The sequence below is a fragment of the Candida orthopsilosis genome, assembly GCF_000315875.1.
Source record: "Candida orthopsilosis Co 90-125, chromosome 6 draft sequence".
Classification (NCBI taxonomy): Eukaryota; Fungi; Ascomycota; class Pichiomycetes; order Serinales; family Debaryomycetaceae; genus Lodderomyces; species Lodderomyces orthopsilosis.
Genome location: NC_018300.1, coordinates 609182 through 633769, shown reverse-complemented (window position 1 = coordinate 633769; position 24588 = coordinate 609182). Strand labels below are relative to the sequence as shown.

The 24588-nt window shown below is 36.8% G+C and overlaps 10 protein-coding genes across 10 annotated transcripts; 6 read left to right on the top strand and 4 right to left on the bottom strand. All coding sequences in view use genetic code 12, as the record gives it.

Moving 5' to 3' along the window:
• Positions 1-376: 376 nt before the first annotated feature.
• On the bottom strand, positions 377-2011 carry CORT_0F03020 (hypothetical protein; the record flags this gene model as incomplete). Its single annotated transcript, XM_003870606.1, has 1 exon — positions 377-2011. One exon carries the CDS (start codon positions 2009-2011, stop codon positions 377-379), a length of 1635 nt encoding a protein of 544 aa, XP_003870655.1.
• A 2617-nt stretch (positions 2012-4628) lies between these two features.
• CORT_0F03010 (hypothetical protein) lies at positions 4629-5651 on the bottom strand (the record flags this gene model as incomplete). The annotated part of the gene is made up of 1 exon (XM_003870605.1): positions 4629-5651. One exon carries the CDS (start codon positions 5649-5651, stop codon positions 4629-4631), a length of 1023 nt encoding a protein of 340 aa, XP_003870654.1.
• A 5456-nt stretch (positions 5652-11107) lies between these two features.
• On the top strand, positions 11108-14728 carry CORT_0F03000 (Itc1 protein; the record flags this gene model as incomplete). Its single annotated transcript, XM_003870604.1, has 1 exon — positions 11108-14728. One exon carries the CDS (start codon positions 11108-11110, stop codon positions 14726-14728), a length of 3621 nt encoding a protein of 1206 aa, XP_003870653.1.
• A 52-nt stretch (positions 14729-14780) lies between these two features.
• On the bottom strand, positions 14781-15635 carry CORT_0F02990 (hypothetical protein; the record flags this gene model as incomplete). Its single annotated transcript, XM_003870603.1, has 1 exon — positions 14781-15635. One exon carries the CDS (start codon positions 15633-15635, stop codon positions 14781-14783), a length of 855 nt encoding a protein of 284 aa, XP_003870652.1.
• Positions 15636-16153: 518 nt separating this feature from the next.
• Positions 16154-16927, top strand: CORT_0F02980 (hypothetical protein; the record flags this gene model as incomplete). Its single annotated transcript, XM_003870602.1, has 1 exon — positions 16154-16927. One exon carries the CDS (start codon positions 16154-16156, stop codon positions 16925-16927), a length of 774 nt encoding a protein of 257 aa, XP_003870651.1.
• A 41-nt stretch (positions 16928-16968) lies between these two features.
• CORT_0F02970 (Cbp3 protein) lies at positions 16969-17955 on the bottom strand (the record flags this gene model as incomplete). Its single annotated transcript, XM_003870601.1, has 1 exon — positions 16969-17955. One exon carries the CDS (start codon positions 17953-17955, stop codon positions 16969-16971), a length of 987 nt encoding a protein of 328 aa, XP_003870650.1.
• A 154-nt stretch (positions 17956-18109) lies between these two features.
• Positions 18110-19999, top strand: CORT_0F02960 (Srp72 protein; the record flags this gene model as incomplete). Its single annotated transcript, XM_003870600.1, has 1 exon — positions 18110-19999. The coding sequence occupies one exon, from the start codon at positions 18110-18112 to the stop codon at positions 19997-19999; it is 1890 nt and encodes a 629-aa protein (XP_003870649.1).
• A 307-nt stretch (positions 20000-20306) lies between these two features.
• On the top strand, positions 20307-21677 carry CORT_0F02950 (hypothetical protein; the record flags this gene model as incomplete). The annotated part of the gene is made up of 1 exon (XM_003870599.1): positions 20307-21677. One exon carries the CDS (start codon positions 20307-20309, stop codon positions 21675-21677), a length of 1371 nt encoding a protein of 456 aa, XP_003870648.1.
• Positions 21678-22481: 804 nt separating this feature from the next.
• Positions 22482-22847, top strand: CORT_0F02940 (hypothetical protein; the record flags this gene model as incomplete). The annotated part of the gene is made up of 1 exon (XM_003870598.1): positions 22482-22847. The coding sequence occupies one exon, from the start codon at positions 22482-22484 to the stop codon at positions 22845-22847; it is 366 nt and encodes a 121-aa protein (XP_003870647.1).
• Positions 22848-22888: 41 nt separating this feature from the next.
• Positions 22889-23917, top strand: CORT_0F02930 (hypothetical protein; the record flags this gene model as incomplete). Its single annotated transcript, XM_003870597.1, has 1 exon — positions 22889-23917. One exon carries the CDS (start codon positions 22889-22891, stop codon positions 23915-23917), a length of 1029 nt encoding a protein of 342 aa, XP_003870646.1.
• Between the last annotated feature and the right edge of the window lie 671 nt (positions 23918-24588).

The window sequence follows — 24588 nt, the reverse complement described above, 5'->3', positions numbered from 1 at the left end:
TGAAGTTTTAGTATTCTATTTATATAACGTTGTGCATTATTTTGAAGAAGTGGCTTATACATTGCATGAAATGCACACAAAACCAAAACCCCAAATACATAACCTTTGAAGTATCGAATCTTACACCTCTAGACAGTTTGATGATTTAATGATTGAATAAATACACGAGATAAAATAAATAAAGTATATATAAAAGGATTCAAAAATAGCTTTTCTTTCTCTGTACTCTCAAAGTATATCATAAGGCTTTCTATATTCATAAAGGGCAATAAAAACACCTTTTAAAAACACGTTCTATTAGTCACGATCACCTAGACTCAATCTTTCACATCATTTGAGGAACCGCGTTAAGCATTTTTTTTTTTGACCAAGTAGTCTATTGTTGTGGTTGTTTCCCCTTTCCATTTTCTTCCACAGCAGGACCCATCATAAACGCACCAACACTGCCCAAATACCCCTCATGTCTCAAGAAATAACTTTGCATATCACCTTTAGACCAGAAATTAACCGCATAGCTCAAAGTATGAATAGTTTGCATATGTCCCAGAATATACAGTCCACCAAAATAAATTCTCTTCAAATTGAATCTCAATGCATGAAGGTACGCAATCTGTCCAATATTGTTACTGACACTAAATAATAAACTTCGGGCAATATCTTCTTGTTTGAACTGTGATAACTTCTCGGCTGTTGTCATTGGTTTATTATTGAACCGTAATTTCTTGAAAACTTTGGCAAATGATGATGCTATATGATTAGCTTTCAAACCAATTTTGTTATAATTCAGCCCATAGATATCACCAACTAATAAATCAATATTTTCATTATCCCCCCTCTGGGCCATTTCCAACATTTCATTATAATCCTTGGCATCAGTTAATAGAGAGAGAAGCCCCCATAATGTACCGCCACCTAATGAACTACCACCAATTCTTTCAAATCCATCAGGCCCAGCTTTAGTCACTTTAATCATCGATACACCTGATCCAATATTGACTAGTAAGTATGGATAAATTTCCAGCTCTGATTGTAATGGCTGGAATCGGGTACACTGGTCATTTAAATCGTATGTAAAGATTTCTTGGGGGATTTTGGTAATGAGCCAGTCGAGTCCTTTGATTAAACATGCCATTTCATCCTTTGCGATGATTTTCATGGGTAATTTGCGTTTTCTAAATGTCTTTGTCATGAGGTTGTAAAATTTATGAGCACCTCCACCTGTGGCCATTATGTATGTTATAGGAGGACGTGAAGTGTGTTGTGATATTGATTTTGATATTAAATGAATCATAAACCTTAAAGCTTCAACTTTGAAGTTTTCAGTTTGAAAATCTCTGAAATGTAACTTACCTCCAGTGGAGCTGCTCCTTGATGAGGAGGATGTGCTGAAATAGACCAATTTAGTCAATGTTCCCCCAATGTCTACCGATATGTGTATAATTTCATCGTTATGCTGAGGTAAATTGATATTATTCTTGGTGATTACTCCATTGCGAATACGATGTTCTCCATCTTCAATTGCACTATCTCCTAATTCATCATCTTCCAAATCCGATGATGTGCTTGAAGATGGTGGTGTCAGCGTATTTGATGATGATGGTGATGTGTTGTTATCATCTTCAACAGTTATTGAGCCTCGTAATAAGTCATCATTGGCAATGTATGCGCCGCTGCAATCGATTCTAATGGTGCCGGGATCAGCTGATTGCAAGTCTATATCTTCATGTGATACACTAAGCCTGTGTCTCCTGTGGATAGTAAGTGAATTGGAGGAAACAGTAGGAGGGAATGAGGCAGCCGAAGTATCGTCCGAGGTCATTGCTGCAGTAGCAGCCGGTGTTGCTGCACTGGTAGTTTCTATGTTCTGTACAGCTGAAGTGGGGACATTGCCATAGGATATAGTAGTTTGACTGATATTTTCATGATGATTATTTAGTATATTAGGATAAGGAGTTATTGAATTACTGCTATTGCTATCACGTCTACGATTAATCTGATCAACAGATTGCATAACGAGATACGTTGATGGATTAATTTTTCAAAACTTTGGTGGACAGTTGACAAAATATTCAATATTTTAGTGAGTACCAGAATGGAAAGGAGGGTAGTTGTCTGATGATGATGATGCCGGTGTGTAGTTGAAAGTGAATGATGATGATAGTAAGAAAGGTATTAGTAATCTAGTAAAGATATAATCGTCGTATATATATATTTTCTAAAAGGACCCCAAATTGAAAATTAAAAAAAATAAAAAAAAAATAAAAATCTCTCGAGTGAGTTGAGTTGTGTATACAAATTAATTTTTTGTTGAGTGATAGCGTTAAAAGCTATACGATGACTAAAGTTTTATATTACTTAAATGATATCATGTATTATATATATTAGGGTTACATGGTAGAGATTATATATACACGGAGATCTGTGTATTCTTATTATTCGAGTTTATACCTATCTCTAATGTCTCCAGCTTACTTCTTCCAATTTTATACGAAAAAACCACGCGATATGGAAAACTGATTTTTATGAGAGTCGTAATAAAATTTTTTGTTGGTTGATTTTCATTTTTGTATTCAACCGCTGGAAATATAAAAAGTACTATGAATGACCAACAAAACCGACAGAATACACTACAAACACAACACACACCCATAGAAAGTAGTAGAGATAACCCCGGATTTAGAACCATTTATTCCCCCACGATATTTAGTATATACAAGAAAAGCGGATTTGGTGGATCACAAATCTATGCTCACTAAACGTTCACACCCGCACCGGATATTTCGCACAGTGTTTATAGTTACATTAAACTCTAAATATAACTTATCCTCGGAATCATGAAGACTACTTAAACTTCAAACCTACTTTGATGAAGTAGACTAGCCTTTATTGATCCTGTATGTTGCTATCAGGGCAAATCCCGGGAATTCTGGTCCCCAACTCCAACAGAAATGTCTACTCCTCTTAACCTCAGAGGTTATATGGGGAATTCACCCCCAATTGTGGCATTAAGAGTCCATACACCAAAGAGTTTGGGCGATTACATGCTCACTACGTCTTCCACTCTGGCCATGATCCTCATGAGCTTCCCAGTGGTCTGACTTCACCGTAAAATGCTGCCTACATGCATAATAAACATCCTTTCACCCCACAAAAATTTCCAGAAAATTGAAAGCGCATCTCTTGCAAATTTGAGCCGCAAGTGCTATATCCCAAAACAGAAATGTCCGACAAAATTTTCAGTCGGCAAAATAGCGGGTTTTTATCTTAGTCCTTCTTTCCAAATTTTGAACATTAAGAAACTAACTCAAAGTAATCAATTAACGAACATCAATATAGTGTTTGAATTACTTCAATGTATCGCCACCAATGTTGTATTACTTTGTATTGTTTTCGCAGATAGGTCACAACACGTTATATTCTTAAATAATCGTGCAATCTCTAGAGCATTTATTAAGAGTCAATGTATGGTGACTTACTGAATGAAAATTTAGGGCAGGATTGTGTCTTAACACCTCTTGGAAACAATTGTTTCTTCGTATCAGAGCTCATGACTAGGTGTCAAAATGGAAAGTCAGCTTTCATTTTCTAATGAACTTGTAGTTTGGAAAATGTCTTCTGGGAGAATTTTTGTATTCATGGTGTGGTTATTTTACATGACAAGTTGGAGGAAGAATGGACAAATATGCACAACATCTGGAGAGCTCTCTGTGCATATAAAGTCCTGCTGGTAAAACCTAACAACAGAGAGGCGAAGGCGCCTCCTTTTATGAAAATGAGAGTTGCCACGTTGATTTCGCCAGTGTGGAAATTTGGTGCGATTGATATAGCCCGAGCTACCATTTTGCAAGCAGACACGATAAAGGCCACCATTGGAGCTGTTGTTTTATGGAGTATGTGTGACAGAAAGGTGATTTCGCTGTTTTTACAAAGATATAGAGTGTATAGAGTTTGCGGGCGTGCCGGTGTAGTGGTGGTGGTGTGTATGTGTTGGTGGGTGTGGACGTGCCAACTATAAAGAATGTATGGATTCCTCTCCAGCACTTCTCTATTCGACACGGTATGTGTTGTGAAAAGCTATGAATAATTATTGCCCTTTGTTGTGTGTTGTAGTGATTAAATATGTGTCGATAGCTGTGCCACCGCACACTCAAGTAGTAGACTTGCACGTACGTATATAATCAATCATAACATGTAGTTGTCACTCTACGTGGCATGCTAGGAAGCATTTCGACGAATATAACAACTATTGATTGATTGTTAAATACTTCAACAGACTTAACCCCTTTACATCAACATACATTTCCAAAAAATAATTTTCAAAAATCTATCTCTCGTATACTCATAACTTATAAATATATATAACAATAGTATATAAACACTTTGCTAGACAAAGTACCTATTCTCCAACTTTTGGAAAAGCATAACCACTGGTTGTACAACATAAAATGTAAAAAATTTGTAAAATTGAAGAATTGAAAATTGATTTTTTGGTGGTGTCTTTTAAGGACTTGTTCCGCCAATTTTTATCAATAACCAGATTAATAAAAGTGGGGCTAAATGGGGAGAGGGGGGGGGTTAATCGCAACATAAACTAGCCAAGGGAAGCTTTCGTGACAACGAAGTTGGTTTCAAATATCCCAACTAATTTCATTCTTGTTTATCACATTCAAGATATTAATAGCCAAATCATCTTCTTGTTCTTCATTAACTTCCTTCACGTACCCATCACCATTACTACCATCGTATTCTCTACCATACACATCAATTGAATTCGTCTTTGAATGCGTTAAGGATATCGGTGTACTTGGCGTTAAATTGGTAGTACTTACTAAACTCACACTTCGACTCATGTTACCATTTTTCAAACTGATAGATCCATTACGACTTATTTCTGAATTGTATCGGTTTAAACTCGTACTTGAATTGTTGCCAGTAGTTATACTACTATTGTAACTCGACTGATGTTGTAATTGTTGTCGTTGTTGGTATCTTGAATTGAACTCGTGGATATCGGGTAATGGTGGAATGGTAATTTCTTCCTTAATTGCAGCTGAAGCATTGTTGGCATTGGTATTGTCATTGTAATAAAATTCGCTTAATTCATCTTCTTCGGGTGTAAGTTTTGGTGATTTAGTGTTTGTGTATGTAAAATGGTCGTAGTCTAGTGGTATACAAGTATCAAATGTCGACTCATAAGGCAGATGTGATATAGCATTGCTCTGTTGACGTACATGGTTATGTAAAGGTAGATGGAAATGGGAACCATTGTGCTTATTATTACTCTGAGTTAGTTTGACAAATGATTGTGAGAATGACTGACTTCGATACCTAAAACTGGATGATGACGAATGCTGATGATGTTGCTGTTGTTGTTGTTCTTGGCTCAAGTCAGGTGTAGATTGTACAAGCGAGGACGATGCAAATGTAGCCGATACAATGGATCTGGGTGATGTGTTGGTACTTGAAAATGGGCTTGGTTGTAGGCTAGAATATGGTGATGACAATGATGTCATTGAATTTGCGTACATTGTCGTGGATGTTGTTGAAGAGGAGGATTTACTTCTGGTCAATGTACTTGTCGTTGATATCAACTCCTTTTTTATTGTTCTCAATTTAGTTTTGAATGATTTGTTTTGATTACTCGACATCATCTTGAGAGTTTAACTGTATTTTGGAGTGATTGGTGCTTGGTATTATATGTTGTGATGACAAGATATTGTAGATTGTTTTGGGTTGATCGTTATGAACCGTTTTTGTATCAGGTGGGGCGATTGAAACTTCTTTTTTTCAGTAATGTGGACCAAAGAAATAAAAAAAATAGACACAATTAATTGGGAAAGTTGAATATATTTGTACCAAAAGGAAAGTAAATGATGATAATTGAGACAGTTTACATATGATGTAAGTTACAAGTTTGTTTGAGACATTGTCATAAGATATATATATATATATATATACTTTATAGGGCGTTTAAAAGTATAAATTTTTTTTTTTTTTTTTTTTTTTTTTTTTTTTTTTTTTTTTTTTTTTTTTTTTTTTTTTTTTTTTTTTTTTTTTTTTTTTTTTTTTTTTTTTTTTTTTTTTTTTTTTTTTTTTTTTTTTTTTTTTTTTTTTTTTTTTTTTTTTTTTTTTTTTTTTTTTTTTTTTTTAATTTTGTGTAAATATTGCTTCTATTGTTCACATTGTTTAAAAGTTTTGCCGCCCTCATCAAAACGACTTTGATTGTTCATCGTCTATCTCAAACCAACTTCCCTTTTTATTGTGTGTGGTTTGTTACCTTATTTTATTTAGGAACCATTGTGTAATTCATTTTATGTCTATTGTTTAATAAGACATTGATTTTTGGAGATTTGTGTTAACATATGTAATACTTCTTATTGTTCTTCCGTTGTTGTCATCTTTTTTGTGCTCTTTGCACTTTTCTGTGATATTCACATGTTGCTGATTTTACCTGAAACAAGTAAATTTCCACATGAAAGGCTCTATTTCATTACCTATATACAGCATTATCCTGCTCTTGCATGATAGAGTAAGAACTGTGGTGCAAATTTTTCTGGAACAGCACCACCCCTCTTCTTTTTTTAATTTGTTGTTTCTAAAGGATTCAATAGGGGATCGACACTAGTAACGTATAACTATAGCTTAATGATACACATCACTAAGAACACAAAATTAGTCTACAATGGCTCCAGAATGTAAAGCAGGTAATGAAGAAAGTTACCACAATTTACCATTTTAGTGTTTTTACTTTCTTTTAGAGTCTTATCCATTTTGGTCTAGAATACCTTCTTTCTATTTTCCCCAGAATAAAGTTTTATCCTTTTTGCCTGTTTTTAGAAGCAAAAAAAACCAGAAAGCTTTAAACTTTTTGTCTCAAATATACAATCGATACCAGTAAAGATAATCAAAACTCTACAGGGCGTGTTCTCTTCTTTCTCCACCTCCAATCCGATCACCATTGAACTTGCGCTCAAGGTTATACAATTTCATTGACAATCCTAGTTAATTGCAGATGTTTAAAAAGTTATGGTATATGGTGCGTTAGAAAGCTCATGCCCATCATCGATAATCTCAAAATATTGTGCCACACGCCACACAATGTACACACACAATGTACACACACAACCAGTTTATAAACTCTATTTTGCTACTCCCTGAAATGATCCAATTGAACCCCTAAAGCTGACGGTGGTTCAGGTAGATCAAAAGGATAAACATTCAAAACCACCTTACGGTTCGTACCATACAAGGATAGAGAAATTAGACTTGATTTACTGCATAAGGAAGATCTTTGTTCCTACACAACATCAATAAGTGTAATTTATCGATCAATTTCGCCCTTTGTTTCTATCTTTATGAACAATAAAAACTGTTCTAATTTATTGTTATGAAAAGATTGCTTTCACATTGTTTGCAAAGATTGGGCTCTATTGTCTTTGTTTTTTTGAATTACGACCTTTTTCCTAAAGAGGATTTACTGATTTACTTGTCTATTGCTATGTATTCAGATTGCTCGTTCTGGAATCAGCTTCCAAAAAAAGTGGCTGATTTTCAAATAGTGGCTCGTTTTTTCAGTTTGGCTAGTGGCAACTACTATCGAGTAACACTATATTACCTCTCTTGTTACCAAATAGACGATGTTGTTGCCTATATCACATCGTCTTGGGGCCGTTCGATCTAATGGATCAATACAAAACATATGAAACAATAGACCAATAGATTGATGACAATAATGTATGTACAATGGGGTAAACACAAATTTGCCTCAACTATGTTCAAAGCACAGTGTATTGTTTTTAAACCTGGTACATTTGAAAGCTTACATTTCAAATAATGAAGCCGCTACACGTGTTCCTGGAGAATGTGACTGCCTCTCTACTCTAAAGATTGACATTGAGGTATTCAATGAGCTCGTGCTTTGTCTCAATGTGGTTCCCAAATGAATTGCATTTGAAGATCCTATAGAGCCACTAAAATCTTTTGCCCAACTTGAACAGTGTGGCTTTGAGGCACCTGTAACACACGGAACTAAAAAGAGTACGAGATCTGCAATTAAAACATCCTTTTTTATGACATCGTGAATTATCAATGTTGTCTTTGATTGTCAATCCTCAATTTCTTAACACAACTTTAACCGATATTGCATATATTTTATAACGCTTTGTGTTTCTTCTTTGTTTTTTTCTGAGGTGTATGTGTTAACGGGCGGTTAAAAAGACAGAGTGGGGCAAGAGGTTGGGAGGAGAAAAGACTGCGAGGGGCAAAAAAGCAAATCGGAATTTAGATGGTTATGAGAGTTAGAACAACTGTTAGACCAGTTTTCTAGGATTCAAGACAGAATGAAATTGGAAAATAGGAGAACAAGACAAATTTACAAAATTTTAAACTTTTTCAAATGTATGAAGAAGCCTTTTTTTGTTGAAAATATTTTTTTCCCGACATTCAATTGTTGACTTCATCAGTATGTCCAAGGTTTGGTTGAATTTTTTACCTCAATTGGAAATGTCTCTTCCTTGCTTCAACAGACCCTCTTTAACATTGCTTCTTTTGTATATGTATATCTTTGTTTACCATTTGTCTATATTAAGATAAAAAAGGGATTGAATATTCAAAGTGCCTTATTTGATTGTCTCAAAAAAATATTACTTTTGTATTGTTTTGGTTTTGTGGATATTACTTTTAAAACCGTATTTTCTCCCCATGAGTCTAGAACTGCACAACGGAATTTAAAAGTAAACCAAATACCGTTCTAGGGGATATAACCACTGACACACTCATCCTCTATTTCACACCATTCTATATCAATTAACGTAACCAAGAATTGATATCAGATGAATAGAAAGTACACAATCGGCTCTTAGTTTCGGCTTATATTCTTTGTTATTGTTCGAACTGAACTAAACTACGAAAATCACTCACTCACCCAAGTAAGAACGACGATTCACTCACTTATTCACATGATTGAAACAAAATCGGCTTTCTTTGTAGAGTTTTTAGTAGACATGCATTAACAATTCGTAGAAAGAATGCTTGTCAATTGCCTGTTATTCAATGTGGCAGGTAACCACCACTTCTAATTTTCACTGCGCCTTCATTTCTATTTAATTAAAGGTTAATTTAAGAATCCCGTGTGAATCACTAGCCAATGTATTGACTCTCTTTTTACGGTATAGTTGCCTTTAGACCAATTCAATCCACTGGTGTATTTGATTTTATGGATTTTAGTTTGTGTAATATGTTACTGGTATCGGTCTCATTGGTTTCCTTTTTATTTTGGATCGCCGAAACGTTTTTACAATTGTAAGTGATGTCATTTGATGGACGTTATATCATCAAATCACGGTTACCAGTCACTGCCATACCACAAAAAGAGAGGACCGTAAACACCGGGGGGAGGGTACGTTATATTGTAATTTTCGTGTGTATTATTTTCAAAATACCGGTTGCACTTCACACGAAAGGAGGTGGGGTCATACCTGGACAGAGTGTATGGTACTGATATCGTAAAGTCTTACCTCGGTCTAGTTGTAGCTTAAACATTACTGGAAAAATGAAGAAGTTACAATTTGATTCATGGCATATGATTGTTACGTTAAATACAAATGGGGTAGTCAAATGGAATTCGATCTATATGCACGGATAGTTTGAGTTCTAGGCATTAAATATCCAAAACATCCATAGCTTGCATGGTTCATACCACATCTGTCAATTCTTAGTATCAGTAGCCACAAGTAAGTCGCTCAATAAATATTGGTTCAAACTAGCAAAGACAGATACTCCGCTATGTAATTGTTGATGTGTGATGTCGTAATTGAATTTTGTTCACGTGCTCGGAATTGTAATTCCGTAATTCCTTCCGTTTTTTGGTCGTGCATAAAATCTAAAATGAAATTTGGACTTTAGAGACGCGCATATTGCGAATTTTGTTTATCCGAATCGTCCCCATGATTTTTTTCTTTGCCTTAGATTTCCGTTCACTGGAAACCTAAAGACTCTAATCGGAGTAGCTCTATACAGCTCAAACGGCTTTCCAGACAGCCTTAAGTGGCCTTAGCTATCTCTCAATATGCAGTAATGTAATGCTAAGTATGTCTCGTCTTAATACTTCGTGGCTGTGAAGCCCTATTATCAGAAATATTTATCAAATTTTGGTTTACAACATGATTTTTATAGCAATACACAATAGATATATAAAAAAAGAATCACTTACTGCATATTTAAGACAAGAATGAAGTGGTGGATCAATTTGAAGTGAAGACAAGGGGCATTCAGTAAATAGACGATCTTGAATATGAAAAGAAAATGAAATTTACTAGGCTAACGTGGCAAATACAAGAAACAAGTAATGACCTCTTTGCATTACCTACTCTTTTGGTAAGCTACTACTTCTCGTTGGATGTAAATTGGAGGTATATTGGTTGAATTAACGTTAGTTGTGTTCTACCAATTGATTAATGAAAATTGATTGCAATTTGAAAAGAAAGAGAAAAAACAATTTGTTTGTCGGTTATTTATACATTGTAATTTTGTGTCACTTTATGCTCTGAGAAATGAGAGAGATTGAACTTTTTTTCTCTCTCTCTCTCTTTCTCTTCATATAACACAACAACAACTCAATTTGAAAATATAGTCTTTTTTTTTTTCCTTCATTTGACCATCAGTCATTTTCTGTCAATTCGATTACTATTCGTAAACATTAGCTTAGAAACTACCTCTCTATTCGCTCTACATATCTCTACCCACTTTGTAGGCCCTGGACACATAGATTATGCAACTTGTCATTTTCTTTCTTCACCTCTCACGTATGTTTACTTTTGCAGCAAAAATTTCATTACGCACTCATGCAGACACACATTTATACACACATATAAGTCACAACAAATAAAATTCTTTTTGGCAATGGAGATTCTTCAGAAGACATAAAAAAAAAAAGTTACCAACATTGCCCCCTTCCCTCCTTCGAATCTTCTTCAATCATCAGAAAACATACTATTGTCTACATCTAGCTTAATCCATCACATAACAGCTGAATCAATCAAAAACATCATCACTTTAGTATAAAAGAGACATTTAGAATCCCCTGGTGCCATCACGACTAGATTTCCCTATGGTGTTGTATAAACGAAAACAAGTACCATTTGTTCCTCCTCCCCCCACACCCACTGACCCATCTACTCAAGTATGGGTCATCCCGAACACTAGGGAATGGTTTCTCACGTATGAGGATTTTCTTGAACGTATGGATTTTTACAACAAGAGGAAATTTGTTTGTGAAATCACTGGTAATTCATGCCTCACGTATTTTGAAGCATTACAAAGTGAAGCCAATGAGCGTAAAGAGGTTGATCGCAATTTTCCTGAAAATTTACGTGAACATATTCTACGATACTTGCAATTTAACCAAATATCTCGATTAGATCAATTGATTGACAAGGTGTATCTGACTTTCAAAAGCGATTACTTTCCCGGTGAAGTCGTTTATTTAAAAGGGTTGGATCCTAATAATCAAGCTCTTAAATCACGCGGAGTTATACGAGAAAAAGTTCAATATGCTGAAGAGCCTACAAAATATCTTGTTATACGATCACATGATAAACATCAAGCTATAGTCACTGGGGAAAATATTGTTCGTGATAGAAATCATTTCACTAAATGGTTAATCAAGACATTTATCAAGTTGACAATGTCAAGATCACACAAGGTTGGAGCTCCTTGGGTGGTAAAAGCAGCTTATGCAAAACAATATGGTATACCAACAACCTACCCAGAACATCTTCGTCAGTATATCGATTCGACTCCAACTGGTGAACCTACTTATATTCAACCAAAGAGGAAGAAAGTGGAACTAGATTTTAGACAAGAAATCAAGATTAGACCAAAAACTTCCACGCCAGTTATAAATGAGGCGGAAATTACAAGATCAACGTCTCCAAGTGGTTTTCTCGATAAAAAGAAGCTGAAGTTGAAAGAAGATCTGAAAAGAGGCTCGCCTTCGGTGGAGCTGTTACCATTTAGAAAGAAATTCCCTGTTCATCATGTTCCTGCGGTTGTTTTGAATGAATTGGAGGATGCAGAAGCAACAGGAAATGAACACAGCAAAGCATTATTCCAACAACCTACAAAGAGGACGATTGTGGATGATTTGACTATAAAATTTGATATTCAAAATGAGAAACCAAAACCAAAGGTGTTGAAGGTGGACTTGCAATATGAAGATGAAAATGCAAAGAGTGATGATGTCTCTGTAGACACTGTTGTTGATGAATCAGAGAAGTTTCCATTAAAAGCAGTACAGCAGGCACTTCAAGTGTGGGTATTCATGAATGTGTATCACAACGTGTTGAACATCGACACTTTTACCTTTGATGACTTTATCACTTCGTTGAATTGTAATTTACACACCCCAAAATTAAAATCAACCATGGTGGATGAGATTTACTGCTCGTTACTTTGCAAAATAATGTCCAATGAAATGCCAAATGCAAAAGATGCAAAGGATGCTGAATCTAAGGACACGGTATATGGATTGAATATCACGATCCCAGAGGAGCTTGAAGAGGATATTGAGGATGACGAAGAGGATGATGAGCAGGAAATCAAAGTCGAGAAGGAAGCCACTGGGAAGGACGATGTGGTAGAAGTCAACGGTGATCATGGTTCCGACAGCGAGTCTGAGCACAAGCCTCTAAAAGTAGAAGATGAACACAGTGATACTGAAGAGGATGGAAATGGGACCATAAAGAAAGAAAATGGCAATGATGAGGAAGCACAGCCAGAGGAAGAACAAGAGGAAGAACAAGATGAAGATGAAGAGGTAGATCATTCTGCCTACGATTACCTCAACTATAGAGGTACTGCGTGGCATGATAGATTGAGAAAACGTAATTTCAAAGATGGAAACTGGCAGATTATCCTTATTGGTGTATTATCTCTAGTTGAGCATGTGCCTAAGTACTATCAAGTCATACAAGAGATCTTCAAAGCATTGGCACCAAAAGATGGACTGATTTCAGCTGCTGCCTTGAGAACAAATTTCTATGAACGCCTTGATATCAACTTGAAACTTCATGCTTTGTGCATCTTGACTGATTTGCTCACCACTAGTTCCTTAGTGAGAAACTATATTGAGGACAGTTTGGAGCAACAGACAAATTTGAGAAGAACGAGGTTGGAAAATATAAAGGAATACAAGACCAATTTGGAGATTGCTGTCAGGGCACAACAACAGATTATCGAAGCTTTACCACCAGTTCAAGAAACAGCCACTGAAACCCAAGAAGAGCAGAAAGCAGAAACCCCTGCGGCCAATGCCGCCAATGGACAATCCAGTAAACAATTCCCCCATGGTTTAGACCTACAGAAATCTATTGAAATGTCTGAAAGAGAACGCGAATATGCCTCTACTCGTCCCGAATTTGCAGAACAATGTGAACTTCGGAAAACTGCATTGTTGAAACTCAATGAAATTAAAGAAAACAAAAAGACACTCGAGCAAAAGTTGAATGAGTTTGACTGTCAAAGAATAAAGCTTCTAGGAAAAGATCGTTTATTCAATCGATACTGGTGGTTTGAAAATAATGGAATGCCTACTTTGCACAAAGGATCTGCTAATGAAGATGATGACGAAGATGAGGATGATAGTGAGAAAAAGGAAGTTGAAGATGAGCAAGATGAGGAGACTGATGATGTTCATGATGAGACATACCTCATGGGTAGGTTGTGGGTTCAAGGGCCATGTAACACTGATATTGTTGGTAATTTTAAAAAAGAAGTTGAGGAGATTAGATCATTTGTTGAATCAATGACTGAGGGTAATGCCGTAGATAATGGCATAGGTGGTCAGCCAACCAAGGTGGAGTCTGTTGATGAGCAACCGAATGAACAGACAAAAGTAGATACTGAAACAACTGAAGAAGGAACGCGAAAAAGGAATCAAATCAAACAAATGAATTTTACTCAGTTATCTCCCAAATTCAAAGAATCTGTTGAGGAATCGTGCCAATTAAAATTCACCGACAAGGAGATTTACTCCACTGATGGAAAGCTTCTTGTTGATCAAGAAGGTTCATTACAAGTACCTCTCGGTGAAATAAGTCACATTCAACGAAAATTCATTGAAGAGTATTATGATCCTATATTGAACAGCTCATCATGGAGATACTACGATGAACCTGAAGACATAAACAAATTGATGTCCTGGTTGAATCCATGGGGTAAGCGAGAATCTGCCTTGCGTAAAGAATTGTCTTTGGTTAAGGATGCAATTACGTCCAGTATGGAAGCTAGGCAAAAGGCTCTTTATCTAAATGGTAATCTAACGCCTCGAGAACAAAGTTTACAAGATGATATTAAACAATTGCAGAAACGATTGAAAGCTATTGAAGAAGGACATGGAAAGGAAAATACAAACGATGGTGAGAATGATTCAATGGATATAGACACTGATGGTTCAATCCAAATTGGATCTAAACGAAGGTCAAGATCAAGAAGAGCTAGTCCGCCAGTGCGCAAGAAACCTAGACTCAATACAGTTGAAGATGTGGTCAATTATGGCGAAGCAACTGATATCAAGAATAAAATCGAGGAATTACAAGAGGAGATTATTGAAAGTAAACAGGATGTTGAAGTCAATCGAGTTTGTGAATGGGTCAATTCCAAAGCATTGGATTTGTTTGGTAAATCGATATTTGAAGGTGGTGATAGAGCAAAGAAAACGAAACGTAAATAAAACAATCAGTCAACGATATGTATAGTGTCTTATAAAAAGTTAGATTGTGTTATTAGTATCTTCTTCGTTTACTCCTATTGGCAATTTCCTTGATTTTTTCCTCTCGTTGTCTCTTTTCGTTTGATTCTAATTGTTGACGAACCTCATTGCGACGTATGATATCTTCTCGAGCTTGAACTTCAGCATTGTTTAAAGCTTGATTCAAAGCACTAAATTTCTCAACATTCAACAACTCAGCATCAACTTTGCCAGATTCTCTACCAGCAGCTCCACCCGCGCCAATGACTCGCTTATCCAAAGCGATAGTGAACCCGGAATTATTCTTCCAATTGGAAATCGCAGCTGGAATGTTCCATTTCTGTCGATCCTCCTTTGAAACCTTAGCTGCTTTCTTCAAAATGGGTCCCACTTCTTGCTCTTGATCATGTCGTTCATGTCGGTTCTTGCGGAGTTTGTGCTTTGGCGGGAGTAACGGATCTTGTTGCATTGTTTCAATCTGGATGATCTTGCCATCTGCACCGTTATCAGCAGCGACATCATCTTGTGAAGAAGTGTTTTCAGTGTAGTTTATGTATGTTGTTTGTTCTTTCTTCTGTGTTCCCATTTTTGCTTCGAGTAATGCCGTAAATATAGCTCGTGTTTCTTCAATTATGGCTGGGTCAGGTGGAGGTCGAGGGAAGTTGTGTACCAAGTTGGGGAACCTGACCTTGAGAGGGATAGTGGCATCGTAATTTTTTGCAGTGGAGCTATTTTGATATGTATCTAGAGTAGTGACTGTGGTGGAATCGGGGTTATGTAAGATATTAATGGAATTGTTGTTCCGAAGACTGTTTTGTGGTGATGTTCTGTAGTGGAGCTGTGGATCGTAGTTCGAGTGTTTGGGACGCGGTAGAAGTGAACTGAACATCTTTTATTTGATTGATGTGACTGAGTGAAGTAGATAATTCTTTGCCTGATTATCAAGAGTTGTTCATCTCTCCGATGGTTCGGATGCGTTTGTCGCAAAAAGATTTCTATGACAACTGAAACAGATTTCTACGACAAGATGATAGCTTCAGTGGTGTATGCCATGAAAGAAACTATAAGTTAACCACAGGTAATGGTAATAAGTCACCTCATTGTGGAGTACATATCGCAAAGCGGAAACAACTAGTTACCATATTAGTGATGTCAGGCTTTTATAAAGAAATGGGGAAAGGAGCATACTATTATTAGAAGTGGAGCATTGACTCCCCAATTTGGCAATTGTCAGATGCGCTATTTCCCTTTTAACATTTGCAACACAGCAAATGCGCATGTATACAAATCACACAACATAACGCTTAACATTAATGCTATTTATACAAAGACTGATCCGCAATAGCAAACTATGTAGTGGTTGATGTGTATTCATAATCAGATTCGTCACTTCATACAATATCTAGCATGTCTACAACAACAATCAAATCGAATATCATGCCCTTGAGATCGCAGACTGTATCATCTGACGTCCGCCAATTAACTTATGATGATGTTCCCAAGGCTGCATCGGCCTTATTAGACGCGTTTAAAGAGGACCCATTATCGAATTACTTGGTCTATCACGTCAAAGATGCGGCAAAACGCAGGCAATGCGAATTGGCTTTATTCGAGGCGTATTTACGACAACACATGACAAAAGGACTAGTATTTGGTCAAGGAGAAACGGCACTGCTGTTTGAAACAGTTAGTATTTGGTCAACCCCAACTAGTGCTGAGCAAGGTTTGGAGTCTTTCAGCCATTTAATGGAATCAGGATATGATAAAGTATGGGATTTATTTGGTGTTGATGGAAGAGATAAAATATTTCAAGGGTTGATGCCACTTTTGCATGATAGTTTTGATAGAATTACAGGAACCGATAAACGATTTAGAGGTAAAGATGTATACACGTTAGTGTACGTTGGTTCAACTGCTGCTGCTCGCGGTAAAGGTAATTTACGAAAATTATTTGATTACATGTTTAGCAACTACATTGATTGTGACGGTGGCGCCTTGACTTATTTGGAGAGTTCATCACCTGTCAATATTCCCATATATGAACGATTTGGATTTCATTTGGTTGAGCAAATAGTATTGGGTAATAAATCAGGAGTCGAAGGAAAGGACTGTGCAGTAATGCATGTAATGATCAGAGGCATGAAGGGAAATGATTGGACAAAGGATAATTGTAGGTTATAAATAAATATATATTATTCTTTCTATGTACATCGTTAATGAGGTTATTCATCCATTGATAAAACAGATTTCTGAGATGGTAAAGTCATACTGGCAAACTCTTCCTTAGTCTTTTGTTTAATCAACTCCTCTTGTTGCTTGGAAATTGGTTGTACTACTTGATCTGGGGGCACAAATTTAAACTTACCAAACCCAAATGCTCTATCAGTCATTTTATTCAACACATACAATTGTGATCTCACATACACTAATAATGCCTCAACATGCCTTATATCGACATTACCATTAGCGTTGAATACATTTCTCCATAATGCAGCAGCTAATGTTATATCATCAGTCAGTAATCCTTCATCATAACTCAACACACTTCCTAATAATTGCGTGTGGTAATCTTTCAAATATCCTTCAATCAATCTTCCTGATTTTATACCCAATTCAGTGGTCATTCTTGACAGCAAATCTTCGAAAATACGATCAACTAATTTCTGTTGATACTGTTTAGCATATTTGAAAGGTAGAGCTCTCATCCTGACTGAAAGAATCCAATAATGTAAAATAGTAATTTGTACTTGTTGGGAAAATGATACAGGCAACCCCAAAGTTTGGAAGTAAAATTTGGCCGAATCACTCATTGGTTCATCTGGGTATACTAACGCTTGTCTTTTACATTCACCAAAGTAAATCCCACCTGCAACAGGTCCACTTCTGGACTTATCCATATCAACGGAAAATGTAGATACGATCCACTGACCAATCTTTTCTTTGAATGAAGATAGCCTAGCATTGTTTGGGTCATCCTCAGCTTTTGACAAAAATGGAGCTTTGGCTTTTGGTTGACGAGGTTTGATTTTCAAGTCTTGCTCTATCACTGGCAAATGTGATTCTTGAGCCATATTTGTTGGTGATTCAACAACATCCTGTTCTAATCTATGCTTGTCAAGGACGGAGTTTCTGACTTGAAATGGGACTTTAGTAGTTTGTGATAAAAGCCTTACTGGTCTGCAGGTCAACTTGGTATGGGATCTGAACATATTTGAAGTACGGAGAACAAGCTGATGTCCTTCGGTAGCTCAATCAGTCTCGCAGAATTTTCATTTTTCACAATGACGACGTTTTGGTGGAAAAAATTCGAAAAAAAAATACAACGAACAACTTGAGTGTTAAAAGTCAGCATAGAGTGTCGTCATGAGTGGGTCAGTAGTAGACGCTTTCAAAAGCTTGAAGGTAGATAGTGACTCCTCACCATCAGAATTCAAACACATTTATCAAGTATCGTTTGAATACTTGTCCAAAGTGAAAAATTTCAACGATTTGCAATCGTTTAAGAATTGTCTTGTGGCATTGATCAATTTGGACCAATATGAACAAGCCACCAAAATCATTTCTAAAGTCCCCGAAAATTTAATTGAGCCATTGATTTTAGAAATCACATACGTTTATTACAAGATTGGGAAATCAAGAGAAATATTGCAACTCTATGAAAAATACCAACCCAAAATTGAGTCTAGACAAGTGCAAACAGGATTGAAACATGTCTTGGCGCAGACCCATTATAAAATTGGTGATTATCAAAAAGCCTTGAGCTTGTATAAAGAATTGATCAATGCATCGTCTGACAATCAAAGTGATCTATTAGTCAATGAACAAGCAATTATTTCACAGTTGATTTTCCAAACCGATGAGACATCGGTGACAAGATCTTGCTCGGAGTTGGATTCCTCCAACTATGACATGTTATTCAATGAGGCTTTTATAGAAATTGCAAAAGCGAACTACGTTAAAGCTTTGCAATTGTTGCAACAAGCCCACAAAGTGTGCTCTGAAAATAACTTAACTGATGAAGACCTTGAGACTGAATTACTTCCAATTAATTTGACAATTGCTTATGTTTATCAAGTACAGGGTAAAAAAGCAAAGAGTGATGAAATCTTGTTTGGTGTGAACATTGACAATGTACATGATACATTGCTCAAATTGATTTTGAAAAATAACATTCAGTCAGAAAAGACTATTGATGATGCAAACTTCATTGACAGACAATTAAACTATTATGAAACTATTCGACAACTGAAGCAAAAGATCACCTTGCTTCAGTTGGAGTCGTTTTTGAAAAACAGTTTAGTCTTGAGATTTGCCACTGGTACATTGTCCACCAACCAATTAAACTCAGAATCGTGTCTTAATCTTGGATTGGTTTCAGCGGCTTACAAAGTCTTGTCCAGGAATGATGTCAGCTACAATAGTCTCAAAAGAGGAAAAAACAAACCAGTGGGTAGAAAGTTGGTACGGTATATTCGAAAAGAGTCTAAATCGGATCTAAAGGAAGCGGCAGTGTTACTCTTGGTCTATGCCAATTCACAAACTGGTTCTTTTGATCAAAGTTTACCATTCTTGGAGAAACTTGCTATGGAATCACAAGATCAACCTAAATTCTCTCCTGGGCTTATTGGAACTCTTATACATGTTTATGAAGCTACCCACAATATCAATAAACTAAGGACATTGCTTACAAACTTGACTGAAAGGTTATTATACACCACAGGGGATGCATTCAAGGATGAAAACTATTACAATTGTGCCAAGATTATTGCCATGAAGAACTACGGTTTTAACAGTGATAGCTCCAAACAATTGTTTGAGTTTTTACATGGCTCAAAACCGGATGATGAGTTGATAAATTCTCTTTTGTCAAATTCAAACGATAATTTGACATCAGTTTCAGAGTTGGAGTCGTCCAAATCCATTGAAGACATTTTATCCATCAACTTGGATGAATTGATACCAAGCAAAACCAAGCCAACTCAGTCAGTGGTTAAAAAATCAAGCAAAATCACAAAAAGGAAGCGCTCTCCTAAATTTGGAAAGGACAAGGTGATTAAGCCTGAAGGTGAATTTAAATTAGACGATGAAAGATGGTTGCCTTTGAAATTGAGAAGTTATTACAAGCCAACAAAGAAGGATAGGAAGAAAACAAGTGCAGGGCATCAAGGTGCAGTCGAGTCATCTCCTGCCCCTACAGCACATACATCACTGGGCAATAGTAACAAAAAGAAGAAGAAGAAGGGTAAAAAGTAGTGAACAAAGCAGCATAAATGAACTAGATTCAATAAACGAGTACGTCATAGTGCAGGATAAAAACTCCCTTGTAGTCGGATTTTCAAGATATATCGTTCAAATGTTTCAATTTGGAAAGCACAAGAAATATTCGCTAAATCTCTAAAGTCGCTGGAAATCACTTGCAAAAGGATTAGGAATTAATAAAATTGCTCGAATGCATTTCCCCACAAAATAACCAGTGCTACCATGCTTACATTTTGCATCTATTTTGTATATTTATATCAAGGCCGGTGTTAATCACGAATCATTGTCTTTGAACTCTTTAATGTGGAAAACAGCCATCGTGTTTTTCCTTTCAACAAGTATCTATGCGTTACAGGTCCCACTTGTGCCACCAGATCGGGATCCATTTTATTTGGCACCACCTGACTACAAGTCTGCTCCATTGGGAACCATACTCAGATCTAGACCAACGCCAAACAAACTTGTCAACATATGTTTCACTTATGAACTAAAAAGATCTTGGCAAATTTTATATCGCTCACAAAATTCGTTCGGTGAACCGACAGCTATTGTCATGACTGTTATGGAACCGTTCAATGCTCAACCGTCCAAAGTGTTATCATACCAAACATTCCAAGATTCGGCCAATATAAATTGCAGTCCCAGTTACGGGTTCCAGTATGGAGCACCATTGTCAACTATCGCCTCACAATTAGATATGAGGTTCCTAGTGCCAGCGCTAAAACAAGGATACTATGTAATCAGTTCCGATTACGAAGGATTCAGCTCCAGCTTTGTAGCTGGTCGACAGCTGGGATATGCAGTTCTAGATGGGGTGAGAGCTGCATTAAAATCAAAAGGTACTACCGGTATTGAATCTTCGGCAAAGGTTGTTTTATGGGGGTATTCAGGAGGCAGTATTGCATCAGGTTGGGCCGCGAGTTTGCAATCAACTTATGCTCCTGAGTTGAAACAAAACTTATTGGGCTGTGCATTGGGAGGATTTGTCACAAATATAACAGCTACAGCTGAAATCACCGATGGAGGTTTTTTTGCGGGATTGATTCCTTTGGCTCTTCATGGTTTATCCAATGAGTATCAAGAGTTTAAGCAAGTTATCAGCGAAAATGTTGATCCACAGCATATGGAGTATTTTAAACAAGGTTCAGAACGTTGTTTTGCGGGAGGTTTAAACTTCTTCCGCTTTCGAAGCTTTTTTCAAGGAGGTGACCGCATATTTCCTCGCGGGTTTGACTTGCGTAATGATAAAATCATTGGGAAAATTATTCAAGATAACTGTGTTTGTCATTTGAATCAAACTTTTCTGCCACAAATTCCAATATTCCTCTACAACGGCCTATTGGATGAAATTGTACCAATAACTGGTCCGCGACACATACCCAAGCAATGGTGTTCCTGGGGAATCAAATCGTTGGAGTTTGCAGAAGATTTATTAACGGCTCATGTGGGACAGCAAATCGTTGGTGCTGCTGCGGCATGGACGTGGATTGAAAACATGCTTAATGGAGCTAAACCAGTAGAAGGGTGTGTTCATACACAACGTTTCAACAATTTATATTTTTACCCTGGAGTGAAGCAAGAAACTAAGGACTATTTCTTAGGTTTTGAGTTTAGCATTCTCGATTATATCATAGGTGCTAAAATTTTTGATTTTGGTATTCTTCAAAGGTGATAAGAGAATTTGTGTTAGTTATTGTCCTCAAGGTTTCTGTTACTTCGTAATCATTTTTCATATCATTTGCGTTTCCGTCTGGCCTGACACATTGCCTGGAAAGTTAACGATGTGATTGCATATCTTATTTTTAAATGACGGTTAATGATGACGCAGATTTATGGAATACAAGACTTAGCCACGATTCCAGATGTTGCTGACGCGTCAAGATCAGTGTACTTCGTGCCTTTCGTTTAGCTTTGGCGATCTTCTTTAGTATGTAATTAGAAAACTAAATGTTTCGAATAAATTTCGCTGTGTTACTCCATCGGAAGCGCTTCACTACATACAGTACACGCCGTGCTTGTCGTTTTTAGAAGGAGGGAAACAATACTACCCGCCCCTTCGCAAACCAAATTGAGATCATGTTTCAATTAAACCGCGCTAATTGCCTCTTTGGGATTGATGATCAGGTGCAATGAGACCGAGGGTTCAATAGAAGGATAGGTGATATTTATTATATTTCCAAGAGCAGAAAATAATAATGAACTTCCAAATTTGCAAAAAATATGACCAGAGCGCTTGTTGCCAAGAGTGGAAATGGATCTTGTGATTCACTTGCAAATAGGCATATTTTCGAGATAACCTGGATTAAGGGCGGCACAAGGTGATCGCCAAAAATCCTGGATCAAATATGACGATTCAAGCGACTCTCCACAAACTTCACGAAGGGGACATCAAGGTATAAAGCTGGACGGGATGGGCAGCATCTGCTAAGTTGAAGAATTTTCCAAAATATTTACATCGCTTTTCCCAACGATTGCAATGAAGCAGACGATACTCAAACCGCTCAGAACAGTTCGTAATGCACTTTGGGGTGTTCCACCATCCGATCCCAAAGAAAGACGATACTTGTTCAAACTTGACACTTTTGTGCTCACATATGTATGTCTTCTTTACTGGGTTAACTATCTTGACCGTGCAAACATTGCTAATGCTTATGTGTCTGGGATGAGAGAAGAGTTGAACTTGAGTGGTAAAGATTTCAATGTCATCAACACCATTTTTTACATTGGTTACATTATAACTATGATTCCTCACAATTTGATTTTGTTGAAGATCAGACCCCGTTATTGGTTGACGTTTTGTGCAAGTGCTTGGTCCCTCCTCACCTTGGGTAGTACAAAGTGAATTATTTCTGGCAAATTTGCGTTATAAGATTTATTCAAGGAATGTTTGAAAGTTGTATATTTGGTGGTGTGCACTTGATCTTGGGATCCTACTATACTAATAGTAGAGATTTGGTTCTTCGTACATTTGTGTTCACGTCAAGTGGTTTAGTTGGACAGATATTTTCAGGAGTTCCTCAAGCCGCCATTCATGAGCATATGAATGGGTGGCATGGATTAGCAAGTTGGAGAGTATTGTTTATCATGGATTTCATGTGCAGTTTTCCTATTGTCATCTACGGCTTCATATTTTTCCCGGATGCACCAGATATTGGTAAGCCATTTTATTTTACTGAGGAAGAGCATGCAATGGCATTAGAGAGATTGGTCAAACCAAAACATCACAAGTTTGGCTGGGATGTTTTTGCTCGTGTTTTTGGTAGTTGGCATTGGTATTTGTTTGGAATGTTGTGGATTGTTGGTGCCATCAATGAATCTTTTGCAACTAATAGTGTATTTGCGCTTTGGTTGCAATATTACGACTATCCTATTGCTGATCGTAATCATTTCCCTATGGGGGTGTTTGCTGTTGGTGCATTGTCAACAGGTGCTGCGGCTTACTATGTAAAGAATGTGGGTAATGGAAGGCAACATTGGCATGTATCGATGATAACTGCGGTTCTTGTGTTAATTTCACCAATCCTCCAAATCGCTAAACCATTTACAAAAGGGTACGTGTTTGTTGCCCAATACTTGGACGGTGTTTCGTATGCTGCACAGACTATCTCCTTTAGTTGGGCAAATGTTGTATGTGCAGATGATTTGCAAGAACGAGCAATTGTGATTAGTTCCATGAATATGATGGGAAACACAATGAATTCATGGTGGTCAATTGTGTTTTTTGCAGCTGATACCGCACCCCAATTCCGTAATGGTGCAATTGCGCTTATCAGCTCTGCTGCGGCTACTATATTTGTCGTTGGAGCAATCGCATATTTGCAAATTAGAGATGAGAGGAGAAAAGCTGGTCTTGTTTGTGAAATAGACCCCGAAGATTTGGAAGTGGAAAGTTATCCAGAAAAGAAAGATTGAGATTTTTTTGAGATAGGAGAAGAAGTAGCTGGAGCTTGGCTGGCCACTTCGTAGAAAACATCAAGGAGGGAAAGTTTTTACGTTGAGTTGAATGTAATTAGAATTCAAAATTCGTATAGGTTCCGAATATTATATGATTTAGAATAAAACTTTGTATGGCGATATTAGATACGATTGATCACTGGTTCGATTGAGACATGTCTGTGAGTTCGTTATAAGAAAAAGGAACTTGGATTGTTGTCAAAGAACAAGTACGTACCGAAAGTCACCGAAAGGCAAGGCTCGTTCAATTCTCGCTATTTCCTGATACAGAAATGCCGAAAAAAATATGCATCAGGGGTAATCGAAACCTTTATCCGCTGCACTTGCAATAGCACTTGAAAGCATAAAAACAAAAGATTCACGCTTATCATTTCCAGATTAGTTAATTGAATGCCAAACAATAAACGATTAGCCCGTCCTACTTATTGGTCAAGATAAGGTTTTAACTATCTAAGCGCCTCTTGATAAACATGTATCAATTAGGGTCACTAGTTGATCATTATGACTTTTATTTCCTCCCCATATGATTCCTCGGTTCGTCGTTTGTCAAAAATTTAACCGATGCCGTTTAAAGTCTTTTTCGGATAATCTTATTTTTGTGTAATCCGATTTCAAAGTTGACATAACAA